The sequence below is a fragment of the Caretta caretta genome, chromosome 3 (genome assembly GCF_965140235.1).
Source record: "Caretta caretta isolate rCarCar2 chromosome 3, rCarCar1.hap1, whole genome shotgun sequence".
Taxonomy (NCBI): Eukaryota; Metazoa; Chordata; order Testudines; family Cheloniidae; genus Caretta; species Caretta caretta.
In genome coordinates, this window is record NC_134208.1 from 140,320,494 (window position 1) to 140,336,390 (window position 15,897).

The 15,897-nt window shown below is 41.4% G+C and overlaps 1 protein-coding gene across 4 annotated transcripts in view; it reads right to left on the reverse strand.

The window, feature by feature from the left end:
• The window catches only part of PLD5 (phospholipase D family member 5), a 269,816-nt gene that overhangs the window by 112,405 nt on the left and 141,514 nt on the right, over positions 1-15,897 (reverse strand). For all 4 annotated transcript variants that reach the window (XM_048843741.2, XM_048843744.2, XM_048843742.2 and 1 more), the window contains one exon: positions 9,767-9,935. In XM_048843741.2, coding sequence (XP_048699698.1) covers positions 9,767-9,935 — 169 coding nt within the window. The remainder of the gene's footprint in view (positions 1-9,766; positions 9,936-15,897) is intronic.

Consider the following 15,897-nt stretch of genomic DNA (forward strand, 5'->3'; position numbering starts at 1 on the left):
AGACTGCTGTGTGACTACACAAGAGTCTCCAATATCATTTCTTACATAGTCAGCTTATGAAATCTGAGAAGAAATGAGGTACCAGACCAAGTACCATGAAATTGCAGCATGCTATTATGTAACCTTTATCAAACCATTCCTCTTAGGAAGCTGGCTATATTCTCTTGCATTTTGCACAATCTATTGCAAAAAACCCCTGAAAAAGGCAAAGTATGATGTAACAAAGTATGTTTCACATGAATAAACTGTCATTCTCTGGACAGTTTTGGATCTAAATTACCAATGATCCACAATGTCAATCCCAGCTATAAATGCCCCAGCAAATGGGTGCATTAAAAGCATCACTGAATTGAAAAATAAAAGTCAAGAAATGAAGCCAATTTCTTCACTTCTCACCAGATGACCTGACTTTAGACTGGCTGATTTCTGTTGCTGCTGTTATCTTTATAAGCATGCATGTCTCATTCAAAATAAAACAGGGGAAGTGCAAGAACAGAGAACTACATTTATTACAGACGCACAGTAAACTGAATTATTTCTCCCTTCAATAACTTGGGTACCTAAAGTTTTGACAGTGCTTCACAGTTTTCTCTCTGTGAAAAAGCAGAGAGTATAATTCATGCAATTTTTATTCATTTATTGCATTAGTACTTTTAATACTTGTCTAATGGCCAACCCTCTGGGTACATTTACAGCTATCAAGCATAATAAATATATCATAACACACTGGCAGCAGCGGATAGGAAAAAAAAATCCTAAATTCAGCAACCAATACTTATTGTAAAACAGAGACACTTCCAATCTTCCAGCTGACCTTCCAAGACAAAGGTGTGAGCATCACTTTCTTGTATCTTCAGCTGGAGCTCAGAAATGTCTCCCCCAGCCTGTCAATGGGGGCCAGGTGCTGGGCTGTTGATCAGATAAGCAGAGGAAAGACAAGCCCTGAGAGTAAGAAGTAGGGGAGGGGCAAACTTGGCTACTCTGTGGCTTGTCCCAGAATGCTGCCTGGATGGGAAAGAGAACAGGGAGGAGAAGAACATCTCTCCTGCTCCTATCCTTGCTTGTTGTGAAGACCTGAGGGCATGCACTAGCCATTTTGGTGGGGTTGCTACCTTGCACTATAATGGAGGTATAGTTTGACCTGTGTGTCCAAAAAGCTGTGGGTCTGAGTGACTCATCAACATTTTTAGGATCAGAAAGGAATTTTTTTCTCCAGGGCAAGACCAACAAGGAGTCTAGTGGGATTTTCTGCCCTCTTTGCAGCACCCTGGAGGTCCAGTTTTAGGTTAAGAAGAAGAGTAAGGACAGGATTTTAAAGCTATACATTTGTGAGCAAGTTTGAAATTTTGTCACAACCTGCAGAGAGTGTCCAGTGTGGATGAGAAGCTCAAAGGGGTAAACATGCGACCTAGGACAGGACTAGTGGACCCTGTTAGCTTGAAGGAATAAGAGGAGACCTCACATTGTTGCAGACTGAGCCACCCATCATGTGTACCCTTATTCCCTCTCAGCTGCATCAGTGTAACTTCTACTCCTGGGGGAAATCTGCTCCAAAAAATTAAAAATTCTGTGCACAATATTTTCAAATTCTGCAACATTCTGTATATTTTGTCAAAATAACACAATATAATCACAGTTTCAATTAGATTTTTTTAATAAACGACCAAAAGTATCAGCAAGTATGTCTAACAATACAGACAACAAAAAAGATTCAGAAAATGTTTTTTGACACAGATTTCCTACTAGGCATATTAATATAGTACTCTTGAGTAATAATTAATTTAAACTACAATACAGAACCATATTTCCTGCAGTCCCCAGAAGCAGTGCAGAGTCAGGGGTAATGGATGAGCTGAGGGAGAGGGAAATAATTGCTGGGAAGGAGCCTGGGTGTGAACTTGGAGGGTTGTTGGGTACGGGTGGGAAAAGTATGGAACAGGGTGTTTTTATGGGGGAGGGTTGACTGTTAGGGAGCTTCCCCCATGCAGACCCTGGCTGACTGCTAGCCTCTCCCATTCAGTCAAGCACGTGTCCCTCCAACCCCACTCAGACACCACCCCACATCCATGTGTCTTGTACCCCCTCCCCATCCATCTCAGTGCTCCCACCCAGCCACTCTCCTGTCCCTATATGACCTTGCACACACACCCCGTCCCTGTGTGTCTCTGTGCCCAGACTCAGCCACCCCCCCTGTCCCTATGTAGCTCTGCACCCCCTCCCACATCACCATGTGGCCCTGCACCTCCCCTCCCCCCGGTGACCCTGTGCCTCCACTCCCATTCAGCCCCTGCACCAGTCTGTCCTCCCCCACTAGCCCTTTGAGTCCCTGTCTGACCCACCCCCCCCCCCCCCAAGCACCCACACTGTCTCCTCCCCATTGCCCATCTCCTGACCTGGCCTGACAGGTGCTGTGAAGAAGGCACTACAGGCTCTCTCTTCCCTTGCTGGCTGGGAGCAACTGCTGTGGTCTATTGCCGCAGCACCCTCTGAGGGGCAAAAGACAGAACTGCAGCAATTTTTCCGCAGAAGCTTTTTTTCTGCGCAAAAAATTAAAAATATGCCTGATTCATTAATTATGCACACATGCAGTGGCACAGAACGCCCCCAGGAATAAGCTTTGTCAGTGTAGCACTGTAGTGTAGACTTGCTCTGAGAAAGTCGCAGACATTTTTTGCAGTCTTTAGTGGAAGTAATCACTCACTGTTATAAACCTGTCAGCAGGCTGAAATAAATAAATAAATAGAGCTGAACATTATGAAAAATACATTTACTTTTGCTTATTTAAACTTTGCATTGAGAGAGAGGGAACAAACCTGCATGCCTCTAATCCCTCACCTTACCTACTCTGCTAATGACAACCATAGCTGTAATTTTTGCTTTACATCTGAATGCATCACAGTGAATTAACTTGATGCTCAACTCCCAATTTTTCAGTTTGCTATTTTTGTTCTCTGTTTGGGATTTGTTAGGCTCTGCTGGTTCAGTAGTAAATGACATGTTGAATTTTTTCAGATTAAAATGGTTTTGCTTCTTTTCTTTTAAATTCATGCACATACCAATAACTGTGAACATCTAAGGCATTTTCTCTTCAAATTCATCTGCTTGGGTTTCAAATATCTTAGAAAATAAAATGTAAATAAATTTACATTGTAGACTGTCTTGCCGTTTTGACATGTACTGAGTTTATTATATTCCAATATTTATATGTATTCTTAAAGGATGAGTGGGGAGTAAATTGTGCCTTTGGCTTCCCACCTCAGTTTTTCACTTATTTAATTAACATATAAATGCACATTTTAGGGCAGCATGAGGTTCTATTTGTTTTTAGGAAAGAATGGAATTATACAGAGTCCTACTGAAGGTTATAAACTTCCTGTTTGAGAAGGAGAATCCAGTTCATGACTGAAAATACTGGCCATCCAAAGCACCATATTTTGTTTGTTTAGAATACTGGTTGTTGTCTGTTATGCAGTAAATGGAATTTTGACCATCTAGTGTGAACAGGACTAGAAAGAAAGAGAATGGTTTGTGACAGTGTAATATGGTGGATTCCTTACAACTGAAATAGTTTCCCCATTTTTCATTTTTCACCTGATTCCCTGTCATTTTACTGAACAGCCTGTTTCCCCCCGAAGACTCAGATAGCGTAAAGTAAGAACTAGAAGAAGATGTGCACTCTACTTATTAGGGTCTGAAATATCTTAGTTCATCAGGGTGAGTTCGTTCAAAAATATATCCTAGTAGTCTATCCAGAGACAGGCTCTTATATGCTCAGTGTTTGATGATGTAGCATAATGAGGAATGCATTTTTGTCCCTTTCTCCATTAGACAAGAACTCTTGTTATTCTGGAAGATTTTGATATCATAGGACTGGAGCAGTCAGAGAAGGAAACTACAGGATAAAATGAGACATGGCCCTTTTTTTTCCCCCACGTAAATTCTGTCCACCTACTTAGACTGAAAAAATAATCTAATAACTTGTTCCTCTATCTAATTGCCAGGTAATAATTAGAAGACCTAGCTTTGACATAGTACTTTTCATGAGTAAGTGTCAAATAATTGTACATCATTATCCCCATTTTACAGATGGGAAACTGAGGAACAGAGTGAGGAAATGACTTGGCCAACGTCATCCAGAATGCCAGAAGCAGAGCTAGGAATAGTCCCAGTCTTTCTACTCAGTTGCTGTGTGATTCCTAAGTGTTCCTCCCCACTCCTGCACATTTTGTTATAGGGGAATGGGAATAATGGTGGTAGTTTGAAATGTTTAGCGGCTAACAGGGCCAGTGAGAGAAATCCCATCCATGGTTTATGTCAGTTTAATTACATGGTGGTTACAGTAATTTAAATCATGAGAGAGAAAACTGGTGTGTCTCACTTCTTCTCCACCATTTCCCACAACATGTAGCCCCCATCAACATTTCCAGATCCTCCTCCCCTTCCCATCTCATTAAGCCAAACTTCAACACTGTAGAACCCATTAACATATAAGAAGCTGCTCTTTGCTCTCTCCTGCTCTATGCCACTGAATTCACATATCGCAGGCAGCAGTTTATTGGACGGTCACACACTACCTTGGTTATTTAGCCAGAGTTGTACACTGAGTTAGGCTCCTCACTCCAACTAACCACCTCCAGTTGGTACTCTTGACCCTGCTTCAACCAGACTTTTCCAGCCATACCCTAAGGTCCACCTAGTCTACACTCCTCCTAAGAAGCCCCCCACTCCACCCTACACACATACACTTTGGCCAGCTCCCACCCCACACAGGGGTGATGTGTACCTTAATTTTAACTTTTTGGATTTCAGATGACTAAATTTGCATTGCCTGTGTGTCTCCCTCTCCTCCCTGCCCAACCCAGCTCACATGGAGGGGCAGGAAGAGGGGCCCAAAGACATCCCAAGAGAAGTAGAGTCCTCCAGAACATACATGGAGCAGGATGATTTCTGTGTAAAGTAGAAAGGTTTTCTTTCCCACTGCCACTGCAGGTGTGTCCAAAATCATAGCTGACTTGATACCTATCTTTGGGATAATGATTAACTAATTGGTTATTGTTTAATAAAGAATACTTTATTAACCACCAGATGTTTAAACCCAACAAGTTCTGTGGCTGGCAATCTGGCCAAAGAAGACATGCAAACAGAGTGTTATATACACACACACACACACACAGTACTTCAATTTTACATGAGAGTTTTACCTTTTTTCCTTTTCCTACTTGCCATATTTTACAGGTTACGAGTATAGTGGGTGGGTCTTGTTTTTAGCTCTACCTTTATTTACTAAGGCCATGTCCACCCTAGAGACCTTACAGTGGCACAGCTGTACCGATGCAGCTATGCCACTGTAACATCTCACATGTAGCCACTCTATGCCAATGGGAGAGAGCTCTCCCGTCAGCATAATTAACCCACCCCCAATGAGCAACAGTAGCTATGTCAGTGGGAGTGTCTCCAACTGACATGGCGCTTCTGTCAGGGTAACTTATGGTACTCAGGAGTGTGTTTTTTCACACCCCTAAGTGACATAAGTTATACCGACAAAAGTGCTAGTATAGACATAGCTTAAGTTACCTTTTACAGTTACATCAGCCATAGAATTTGCTTGAAAATATGATGAACCTTATAAATCATTGCTATATTACTAAACTACTACATTAAATACCCCTAAACAAAAGCAAATAGTGGTTATTAGCTTTGTTTTAAAATATATTATCTAAATTTTAGAAAAAAGATTGTAACATGGCTTTATAGGCAACCAATTTAATTTTAAGCCAAATGTATGTTAAAAGCAATTTGCTTTTTCAGTTTCTTTTTTTTTTTTTTTACATACAGACAAAACTGCTAGGGAAGTTACTTCCCTTTTAGTCTACAGCAACATATTGGCTGCTGGCCAAAGACTTCTAATGACTTTTGACTGGTTTCTGTAAGTTGTTTGTTTCTTTTAAATATAGATTAACCGGGAATTACAAATTAAGAGCACAAACTTAATATCTTTAATGTTATAATTACTTGATAAATTATTAAGATGAAAAGATACTTAATGGAATCTTTTAAAAGGAAATTTATTTCACCCATATACTTTGCAAAATTGTTTCTACCTTTATTACAGCTGGCAGTCCTCCCCCACTGGGTTACAAAATACATAGTTACAAGGCCTCTAAGACCTGTGATTAACTAAGCTTCCATTATTTTCTTATAAGTGGAGATTACTTCTTTTGAGACTCCCACTCACTTGACCATTCCTTTACTTGATTTTTAAGCTTCCTACAATCAGCTTTTTGGAATTCCCCTTGTCTTGCAAGGATGACCCTACTAAATATTACTGACACCTTAAAGGAGTGAAGCCAAACAAAATTATAATTAATAGAGCCCACCTCCAGGGCTCTTCGATACTCTTACGAAAGTATAACTTTCATATCCTTATTTGCTCTCTTATTCAACTGGTTATTTTTATACAAAATTCCTTTAAAATCCTCCACAATTCACTACAGGGACTGTCATTTCCTCCCTTCTCTATCCGCTGCCAGGAAGCATTTGTGATGTTTTCGTCCCTTTCAGCTACTACTGGCCAGAAATCCTTCAGATCACAATGGGCTGGTAATGTATAACCACCACTTGGGGCGTTGTGACCGAGGTGTCCCACAGAGCTTCCCTTAATCTTCTGTCAGGGCACAGTCCAGAGAAGTCTTATATTTCAGGGACCCTCTGGTCTGTAAATGACTGCGGGGTCCCAACACTCCCGTTTATTCAGTTAATATCTGGTACTACTATTCATATATCACAATATCTACCCATTAACATCTGTACATTTAAAACAAAAATAATTCTCTTCTTGCGAAATTGCAAAATGACTAGTCCATTACAATTCACTTCTTTTTCACGGAAGACTTCTCCCCCCAAACTCCTTTCTTGAGGAATTCCAACCTGTGTTTATCTTCTTGAGAAACAAGAGGGCACTCACATCCATTCTCTTATTTCTTATCTTTTATTTCCTTTATGGGCTCATAATTTCACAATGACAAAAGAAAAAGAGATAGAACTACACAAGAATAAAACAGGAACTGAGAAGTGGTAGTGACATTCCAGGTTGATTGCACAGCTGTGGCAGTTTGCCCTGCTCAGAGTCAGACTATGACAAGGATTTTATTCCCAGGCTAGCACCAAGGATGGTCTTGACCTATCCCTGTCTCACTACAGGGTGGTCTTCTTCTCTATGTGCTCTTTCTGGTGCCATCTGGGGTGCCAGATCTGTAATTTAACTGATGGATTTGTGTATTGATTAATCTCTTAGACTGCAGAGGTCAATAAGGGTTCAGTCTCCTGAGTGGTTACAAAGTCAGGAAGTTCATTATTAGTATCATTAGAATGAGACACCCGAGACGCACACAAGCAACAATTACAATTGATCACAAGTTCCTTTATTAACAAATACACTAAGCAAATAAACAATCCCACAACACTGAAGTACAACAGCAGATATAGAGAATGAGTGCAAAGCGATTAGCCCTGCAACTGCCATCATTCATATCTCCTGCTGGGGAAACCTGGAGTGTCAGTCATTATCTTCCTCTTCCTCCTCACCAGAGGGTGTCATCCTGGTGTCTCCCAAGGCACACAGGCTCAGATACAGCTTTTTTAATGTGTTATGCTGACACACACTGGGGTCCGTACATATTTATGAAGGCTTCAACTCCTTTTCCTTATCTATACTTTCACAGCCCACTAAGTTTGGAGTGGCCACTTTTATAGACTAACTTGTTAGTTCCTCTTAGGCTTGTTAACATTTATGTCATTCAGTCATCATAACAACTTGTTGTTAACACATTGCTGACATCCTATGTTTGGAAAAATCCCAAAAATACTATATCAGGCTTTAACTGATACATTGCAATATATATTTCCTAAATATCAGCACATCTATTCCTTTGACTGTTTCATCTCATAACATAGGCTGACATGAGTAACTGATGAGTCACCCTATTTTTAGGCCTGAGACCTTGACTGGCTAAGCTAAATATCTTACAGGCCTGAGGCTTGCAAGTCCTTAATTATAACATTAATAGTGATATTTCACCTCTATATCCTAAATATACCCGATATCTTTTACTATTGGCTACAACCCTCCTTAACCACCCAACTTCCTCTGCTATCACTCACATTCTCCAATCCCTCCCATCCTCGCCCCTCCAACTCCCCTAATCCCTATCCCCTCCCCCTTACCTGAGACCCGCAAGTCCTCTCCCACCCATTCCATTCATCCCCTCCCCATAATACCCTATCCCTCACTACAGGCCCAAAACTCTCTCCCCCATTCCCACTTAATCACACCTCCCCTCCCCAGTGAACATTCACATATGTAATTTGTTAGCTTTTCAAAAATAATGTCAGCACCTTCTGAATATGCTTCCGTACTCAGATTTCTTTTAAAAAAAAAAAAAAAAAAAAAAAAAGCCACACCACTCAACAATTTGACAGTGACAGATTTTTTCTAAATGTTTACAGTTCCTTCTCAGATTTCTGCCCAGGTGGATTTCAAAGTTGCTAGAATCTGTGAACTTGATAAAAAAAATATTTTTGGGGGGAGGGGGGGAAATCTCAGGAACCCCTTGTTCAAATAACCCCACGTTCAAATAACCCCACATTTGTATAATTAACCCTACCCTACAATCCCATAAGGCATAGCTGAGTTGGGTTGTCCCTGCCCCCTCAGATCCTGGCACACAGAGTGGAGAATGTGTGGCTGAGCAGCACACCCTGTCCCTATTCTCCCCCAGTCTCCTGTTACTCACCCCGGTATCCCCTCCCATTCCCCCATCTCCGTCACCTGATCCCCCAACCTGCCTCCCCTATTCCTATCTGCTTTTCCACCCCAGCTACCCTCTCTTCACACTGAGCATTTGTTTGTGTTGTTTATTTTCTTTTCACAAAATAATTTCAGCACATTGTGAAATATTATGCTTGTACTCAGATTACAGTTCCTCAAAATACAAATTGCTCTTTGATGGGGCAGATTGGAGCAATATGCCTGTTGGTTCCCACCCCGGACCTGGGTTGGATTTGAACTGGAAGTAGTACTCAGATTTAATGACCATTAAATTCCCTCAGAGCCACACATGTCCAGGGATGGAGAGGTAGTTTTCCAGATAGTTAGCCTCTCTCTGTGCATGAGTCTTAGAACTGTTTGGCATGTGCCTACCTGCAAAAGAAACAATTTTTCAAATAACATTTTAATTTGATTTCTCGCAAAAAGCTGGTGAGTGCTATACACTCTCTTGGGGGTAACCTGTGAGGGATGGAGATCCATGTGCAATGATGTGAACCCTGGTTTGACCTTTATCTGTCTGAGTAAGTGTTGCCAAAACAAGTCAACTTTAAGGAAAGCTGGGAGATTTCAGGGAGCTGTATCTTGGGAATCTCTTGGTCAAATGGCCCCACATTTGGATCACTGTCCCTTCCCTGAACCCCCAGTGAAGCACACCAAATTTCAAGGCAACCCAACGAACCTTATGGATTTTAGAGCACTGAGAATGGTTGAGCTTTACACATAAAGCTGGTTTTAACCTTAACTATAGCAGAGATCCTACTCTGCTGCTCTGCTATAATAGACTGCATAATTAGGAAGTATTCCCCCCCCCCCATCCCAATATTCAGCCAAACAGCTCTGTTAAGCCACAGCTCCATAGCTCAACAAAGAAAGAACATGAGCAGCAAGATACAAAACTAGATTCCGAACAGAGGGGTGACAGTTTAGACTAAAACATACCTGGCAGGCAGATGGATGACTGTGATGGAGGTCCCATTGGGAAGATACTATGTCAACAGACTTTTCAGCCATATTAAGCAAATTCATCCAGCCTTGGAAAAGAGACAAGTGGGATGGTGCACTGTCTGAATAGTTTATACCTTCAGGAATGTTTTCCACAAGAGCAACCCTAAGAGGAGACAAAAAAAAAAAAAAGACATTTAATAAAGCCACTTTTTACAAAGTCTCCCACTTTGTAAAAGTATTGTTAGTTTGGGGGACTATTTATTGGGCCCATGATTTAGGGCCTGATCCTCACACATGCTCTAAAACCTACAACTCTCAGTGAAGTCACTAAAGTCTGTCTAAACTGCAGCTGGGAGCCTGTTCCCAAGCACCGGTAGACTGACACACACTAGCGCCTCTTGAGTTAGCATGGTAAAAATAGCAGTGTAGCCAGCAGTGCAGGTGGCAGCTTGGGTTATTTGCCTGAGTGTGCACCCAGAGAGTCTGGACAAGTTTGTATTCAGGTGGCTAGCTCATGGTACCCCTGGCTTCACTGCTATATTTAGTGCAGTAGCTCAAGCGGAGCTAGCATATGTTTGTCTAGCCACACTGGGAAGCAGTGTAGACATACCCTAAGAATTTCCAGTACTTAGCACTTCTCAGGATCATGTTTTCTATCCCCATACAATAAACATGGATCTGAACAATTTTTAATGCTATATAATGAATGAGGTTCCTGAAGCCCAGCAATCTCTTTCATGCAGAACTAGCTATTTAACCCTTAACACATTAAGGATGAGTACATTCATCCTGAGGATATTAATAAACTAAACTGGTCTCCTATCTCCTTTTTAGCCCACCACCAGTACCATCTCCCCTCCCCATATCCCCTCTCTCTTACTTGAGCAACACTTCCCTTAAGAGCCCCCCTGCTCCACGTGGAAGAGAGAGACTCCCTAGCACCCTTACAGCTGGTTTTTTAAAGCATGGAACAGCCTCTAGGCTCAGATTAGCAAGCCTCCACTCCCAGTTTCTGCTCTGAGCCACCCACCCTGCTTCTGTTTACCTACATGATGCAGTGATCAGGAACCATCAGCAAAGGAAGGCAGGGGATACAGCTATTTCATCCTGTACCCTTTCCCCTTTTTGCATCTACTTTTAGGAAAGCTCCTTAAAATTGTTTTCTATATTTTGCTTGACATTTGCAAGTTACATATGTCTCAATGTATTGAAAAGTATAGAAATCACTGCTCTAAACAATTGTTCAAGATAGGTCGCTGTCTGTCAGGAAGGAGAGGCAATTCATGCAGCATACTGCTTCACTGCTTGACTTCCTCAAATTGAAAACTTTAGCAAATTATAAGGCCCTACTTTCCAACAAAAATCAGTTTGTTTGAAACAAACAGGTCCAATTATGTTCTCAGATACACAGTTGTATTTTTGTATTGGGAAGCAAAAGGTATGAAAGTAGCTGGCTAAGCCTTCTTGATAGAAATCCTAACATAATCAATTCCTGCCAATTCTGACTCTTTCCAATAAACACATATATCCTCATTTTTTGTCTTTGGTCCAAATCGTGACCCTAACAGCATCCCAGTGCAAGAGGACAAGGGGCTCACTGGTATCTGATAGCGAGTTTCAGATGGCTTGAGCAGTTCAGTGTACCTAACTCACTAATGTCATAATTGTATCTAAAAGGTGTCATGTAAGATATCAATAGAAAGTTAACATATTAATTGTTAATATTATTGCAATATATAATGTACAAAGGACAAATTCAAAATTACAAACATACTGGAAATAGGTTAGTAAAGCGTGCCTGCCTGACGGGGCTAAAGTTACCCCACCCTAGACAAAGGAACGGGGGTCTACCACCTTAAAGGTATCTCCAAGATATTAAGCAACAATGGGAATTCAATTTACATCGAAGGTAAACAAGACCATCAAGCCAACAAAGGGAGGAGACAACCACTCAGCATCACAGCAATGGGAAGAGATTGCAGGAAAGAGTAATTTGCATTTTAGCAAACATCAGCAGGGGAAGAAAACAGCATGGAACATCCTTTACCAGGTGACTCCATGTTGCCTTCCTCACAGCTTGAATGAGCTTTATCTTGTGGGGAGCAACTAATCTTCAGTGAACCTTTAAAAGGGATTCTTCTGGACTATAAAAGAAAGGGGGTAAGAATCCCCCAAGTGATCTTTCATCTAAAGACAACAAAGGAACTGAGCACTTTGGACTTTAGCAGAGATCCTGATCAGAGGTGTGGTCAGCCACCTTGCTGGAATGTAGTGTGATGAGACTCTGACCTTGAACCAGAACTGCAGTTTTATTAAGTCAGTCTCTAGAAATTGTTTTTCACTTTTAATTCCTTGTAACAATATTCTTTATATCTGAACTCATGCAAAATCCTACTAATGCACTTTTTACCTTTAATCTAAATCAACCCAGTGCTACGTTTGATTTAAAGTGAATGTTAACACCAGTCAATGTGGCAAGCTGCTGGGTATTATATCTTTAAAAGGAACAAGCAAACATGAATCGCTCTGAATGGTTCAGGAGAGGACTAGATACTGCAGAGCACATGGTTTTTGGAAAACTCGGGACTGGCAGATGTTGCTATCATCTTGCCAGACGTAACCAGAGCGTGGCTGGGGTGTAACAAGTAGGCTGCTGGAATTAGAGTTGTGAGTCAGAGCTGCTTAACACACAGATACTCAGTGTGCATGCTTGTCTGTTGACTGGAAGCTTCCAGGCATGGGCACTACCATCAGCAGAGCATTTAAGGCACCCAGAGTGACAGAGCAGGCAGTGACAATCCCTCACTGGTCTGAACTGCACCTCAGACCATGACACAAAGAATGATGGGTTAATTCTGGTAAAATGATCCATTCATGTACCTTTACTATTAATACTAGGTTAATTACCTACTTCATTAAGGCAGCTATGCAGGACTAGATTGGAAATAGAACCATTTGTATTTGAAAATTAATATTTAGTGTTTAGAAGCCCTAAACCACCATCTAATCTTTCTGTTTTCACTATAGGTCTTTTTCTTTCCACTAGAAAGATTTAGATTATGTGCTGAATTTATTTTTTTAATAGGTTGGGTGGAATTTTAAGTGGCAGAGTACTAAGACCCTGATGCTGCTATCTGACCCTACTGCCCATGTGAATCATAGATTCAGGGTATGGCTACACTTGCAGATGTAGAGCGCTTTGAGTTAAACCAGCCTTTGGAGAGCGCAGTAGGGAAAGCGCTGCAATTTGTCCACACGGACAGCTTCAAGCGCACTGGCGTGGTCACATTAGCAGCTCTTGCAACGACCAGAGAGGAGTGCATTATGGTAGCTATCCCAGCATACAAGTGGCTGCAACGTGCTTTTCAAATGCAGGGGGGTGGAGTGTGACAGGGAGTGTGTTGTGTGTATGTGGGGGGGGGAGAGTGGGTTGGGGGGCTGAGAGCATGTCAGCATGCTGTCTTGTAAGTTCAGACAGCAGTGCACTCCCTCTCTCGCGCTCTTACTCTCTCTCTCTCTCACACACACACACACACACACAGTAACGGCTTGCTTTGTCTTGGAGCAGATAAGCAGCTGGCTGTCAGAAACGGAGCTTTCAGAGGGCATATCCACATTCCTACAGCAAGTTAAAAAACAATGAGAAGAGCAGCCACTTGATTTAAGGGGATTATGGGACATTTCCGGAGGCTGATCAGAGTGCAGTAATGCAACACCTCATTCACACCGATGCCGAGGCGCTCTAGCGGGGGGGGGGGGGGGCGTGGGTGAGGGGCAGCAAATGTTATTCCACTTACCTAGGTGGAGTACCAGCAGTGCTGTAGCCGCAGAGTCAGAGCGCTCTACATGCCTTGCCAGTGTGGACGGGTAGTGAGCTAGTGTGCCCGGGGCTCCTTTATTGAGCTGTAACTCACAAGTGTAGCCAAGCCCTCAGAGAAGACGAGCTGAGAGGAGACCTTTATGATCATCTAGTCTAACCTCTTGCATAGTACAGGCCATAGAAAAACCCCACCTAATAGTTAATTCATCCCATAACTTCTGTTTGAGTTGTAGCATATCGTTTAGAAAGACATCTAATATAAAGCTCTCATATAGGTGAAGGGAAAATCAGGCATGATGGCATAACCAATCCTGCAATAATAGCATACTAAAAACAAAGTAAAATACTAAGTCTAACCTTTTGGCTAAAATTAACCCTTTCATGATCACAAAGTCACTAGTAGGAGACGACAACACCTTACACTTGATATACCCACTTTTTCCATATTTGATGCTCTTTATATATTTAATCTGATTAATCTTTACAATATCTGTGAGGCATGTAGGTAATTTTATAGAGATGGGGGAAAGTGAACAGAAAATTTAAATTACTTTTCCAAAGTTGCAGAGGGAGTCAGTGCTGGAGTCAGGCTTCAAACTCCTGTTATGGAGCAAAAATACAGTAATCAATGTAGCCATATTTAAAACCTGGCAAAGAACAGAACTAGACCTCATTAATAAAAATCTGAGCTCAGCCATATGACTCATGCTTATTAATTCCCAGTGAGTTCTGGCTCAGTCTCAGGGCTGTTCATTTATCTTTGACATAATTCTATGGCAAGAAAGCCTGAAGGCCTGATTCTGATCTCACTTACACCAATTTTACACCATGGACTAAACAACGCAGATACTCCTAATTTACATTGGTGTTAATGAGATCAGAATCAGGCCTTGGATACTGACAGTGCTCCCAGACCGTGTGTGTCCCCCTGCAAAGTTTTTTTTGTTGTTGTTGTTTTTTAAAATGAGTTTAAAAAATGTGGTTATTTGTAATAAGTACATGATTATGAAAGGTGTGCTTTATTGGTATTCCAGTCTTCATTCCATTTGAAATTATCTGAAGAATTGTATGTAGTTCAGTTTGTCTGAAGTCCTCTCTCAATCCAGATATCATCCTGGAGAACATTAAGTTCTGATGTACTTGAGGGTTACCATAACATCTGAGTTCATTTATGATTAAAGTCCACAGATAGGACATTAAACATTTTTCACCTAGGCATCATTACTGATGTTTCATTTCTTTATTGTCTGATATGATAACTGATGGGTTTCTTGTTTTTTTATTTCTATTGAACTGCAAAGGTTTCTGAGATTATTCATGGGAGTAAACAGTAGTAAGTGTTGCAGGATTGGACCCTAGATTTCTACCTTCTTATTCTTCATGTCATTGTTGACCAAATAAAACAGATTTAAAGTGATTTGTCTGCTAAATTATCTATCTGTATTATGGTGATGGGATCCGTAGTCAAGGGCCAGGTCCTCATTGTGCTATGTGCTGTACAAACCCAGAGGAAAAAGACAGTTCCTGCCCCAAGGAGCTTTCCATTTAAGTAATGTGAACTGTAGAGATTTCTGAAAAAAAATCAGTAAAAAGATGTGAACATGGTTTGCAAGATCAGATCCCTAATATGAATATAGACAGGTTAGTAGTTAACCAGAATATACAGTATAAAGGAAAAATGAAATCAAAAGTATGATGTTACAAACAGTATTTGCTCCCAAATTAATTACATCTAAACCCTCCAATATATAAGAAGCCACTAAATTAACTACACACTGTAGAGTAACTTGATCATTTCTGGCATGAGTGAAACATGTTTTCACATTTTTAATCATTTTATTACATCATGAATTTACTTGAAGTGAATTTGGGAACAGTGGAGACTGGATTTAAATGGTATATGGACTCAAAGTAAAAGTAAAAAGGAAGCTATATAATTACCATCAATTGGACACCATCACAAGCTGTTTGTATTGCAGCCCTCTGTATATGGCTACGCAGGTGGTGTCGGAGAGAAGCCTTTGGATTCTTTGACCATGGGATGGTGTTCCATGAAGGAGGAGTGCTGGGCAGAGACGGGCTCCACCTAACGAAGAGAGGGAAGAGCATCTTTGCGAGCAGGCTGGCTAACCTAGTGAGGAGAGCTTTAAACTAGGTTCACTGGGGGAAGGAGACCAAAGCCCTGAGGTAAGTGGGCAAGCGGGATTCCGGGAGGAAGCACAGGCAGGAACGTCTGTGAGGGGAGGGCTCATACTGAGAATGAGGGGCGATCAGCAGGTTAACTCAAGTGCCTATATACAAATGC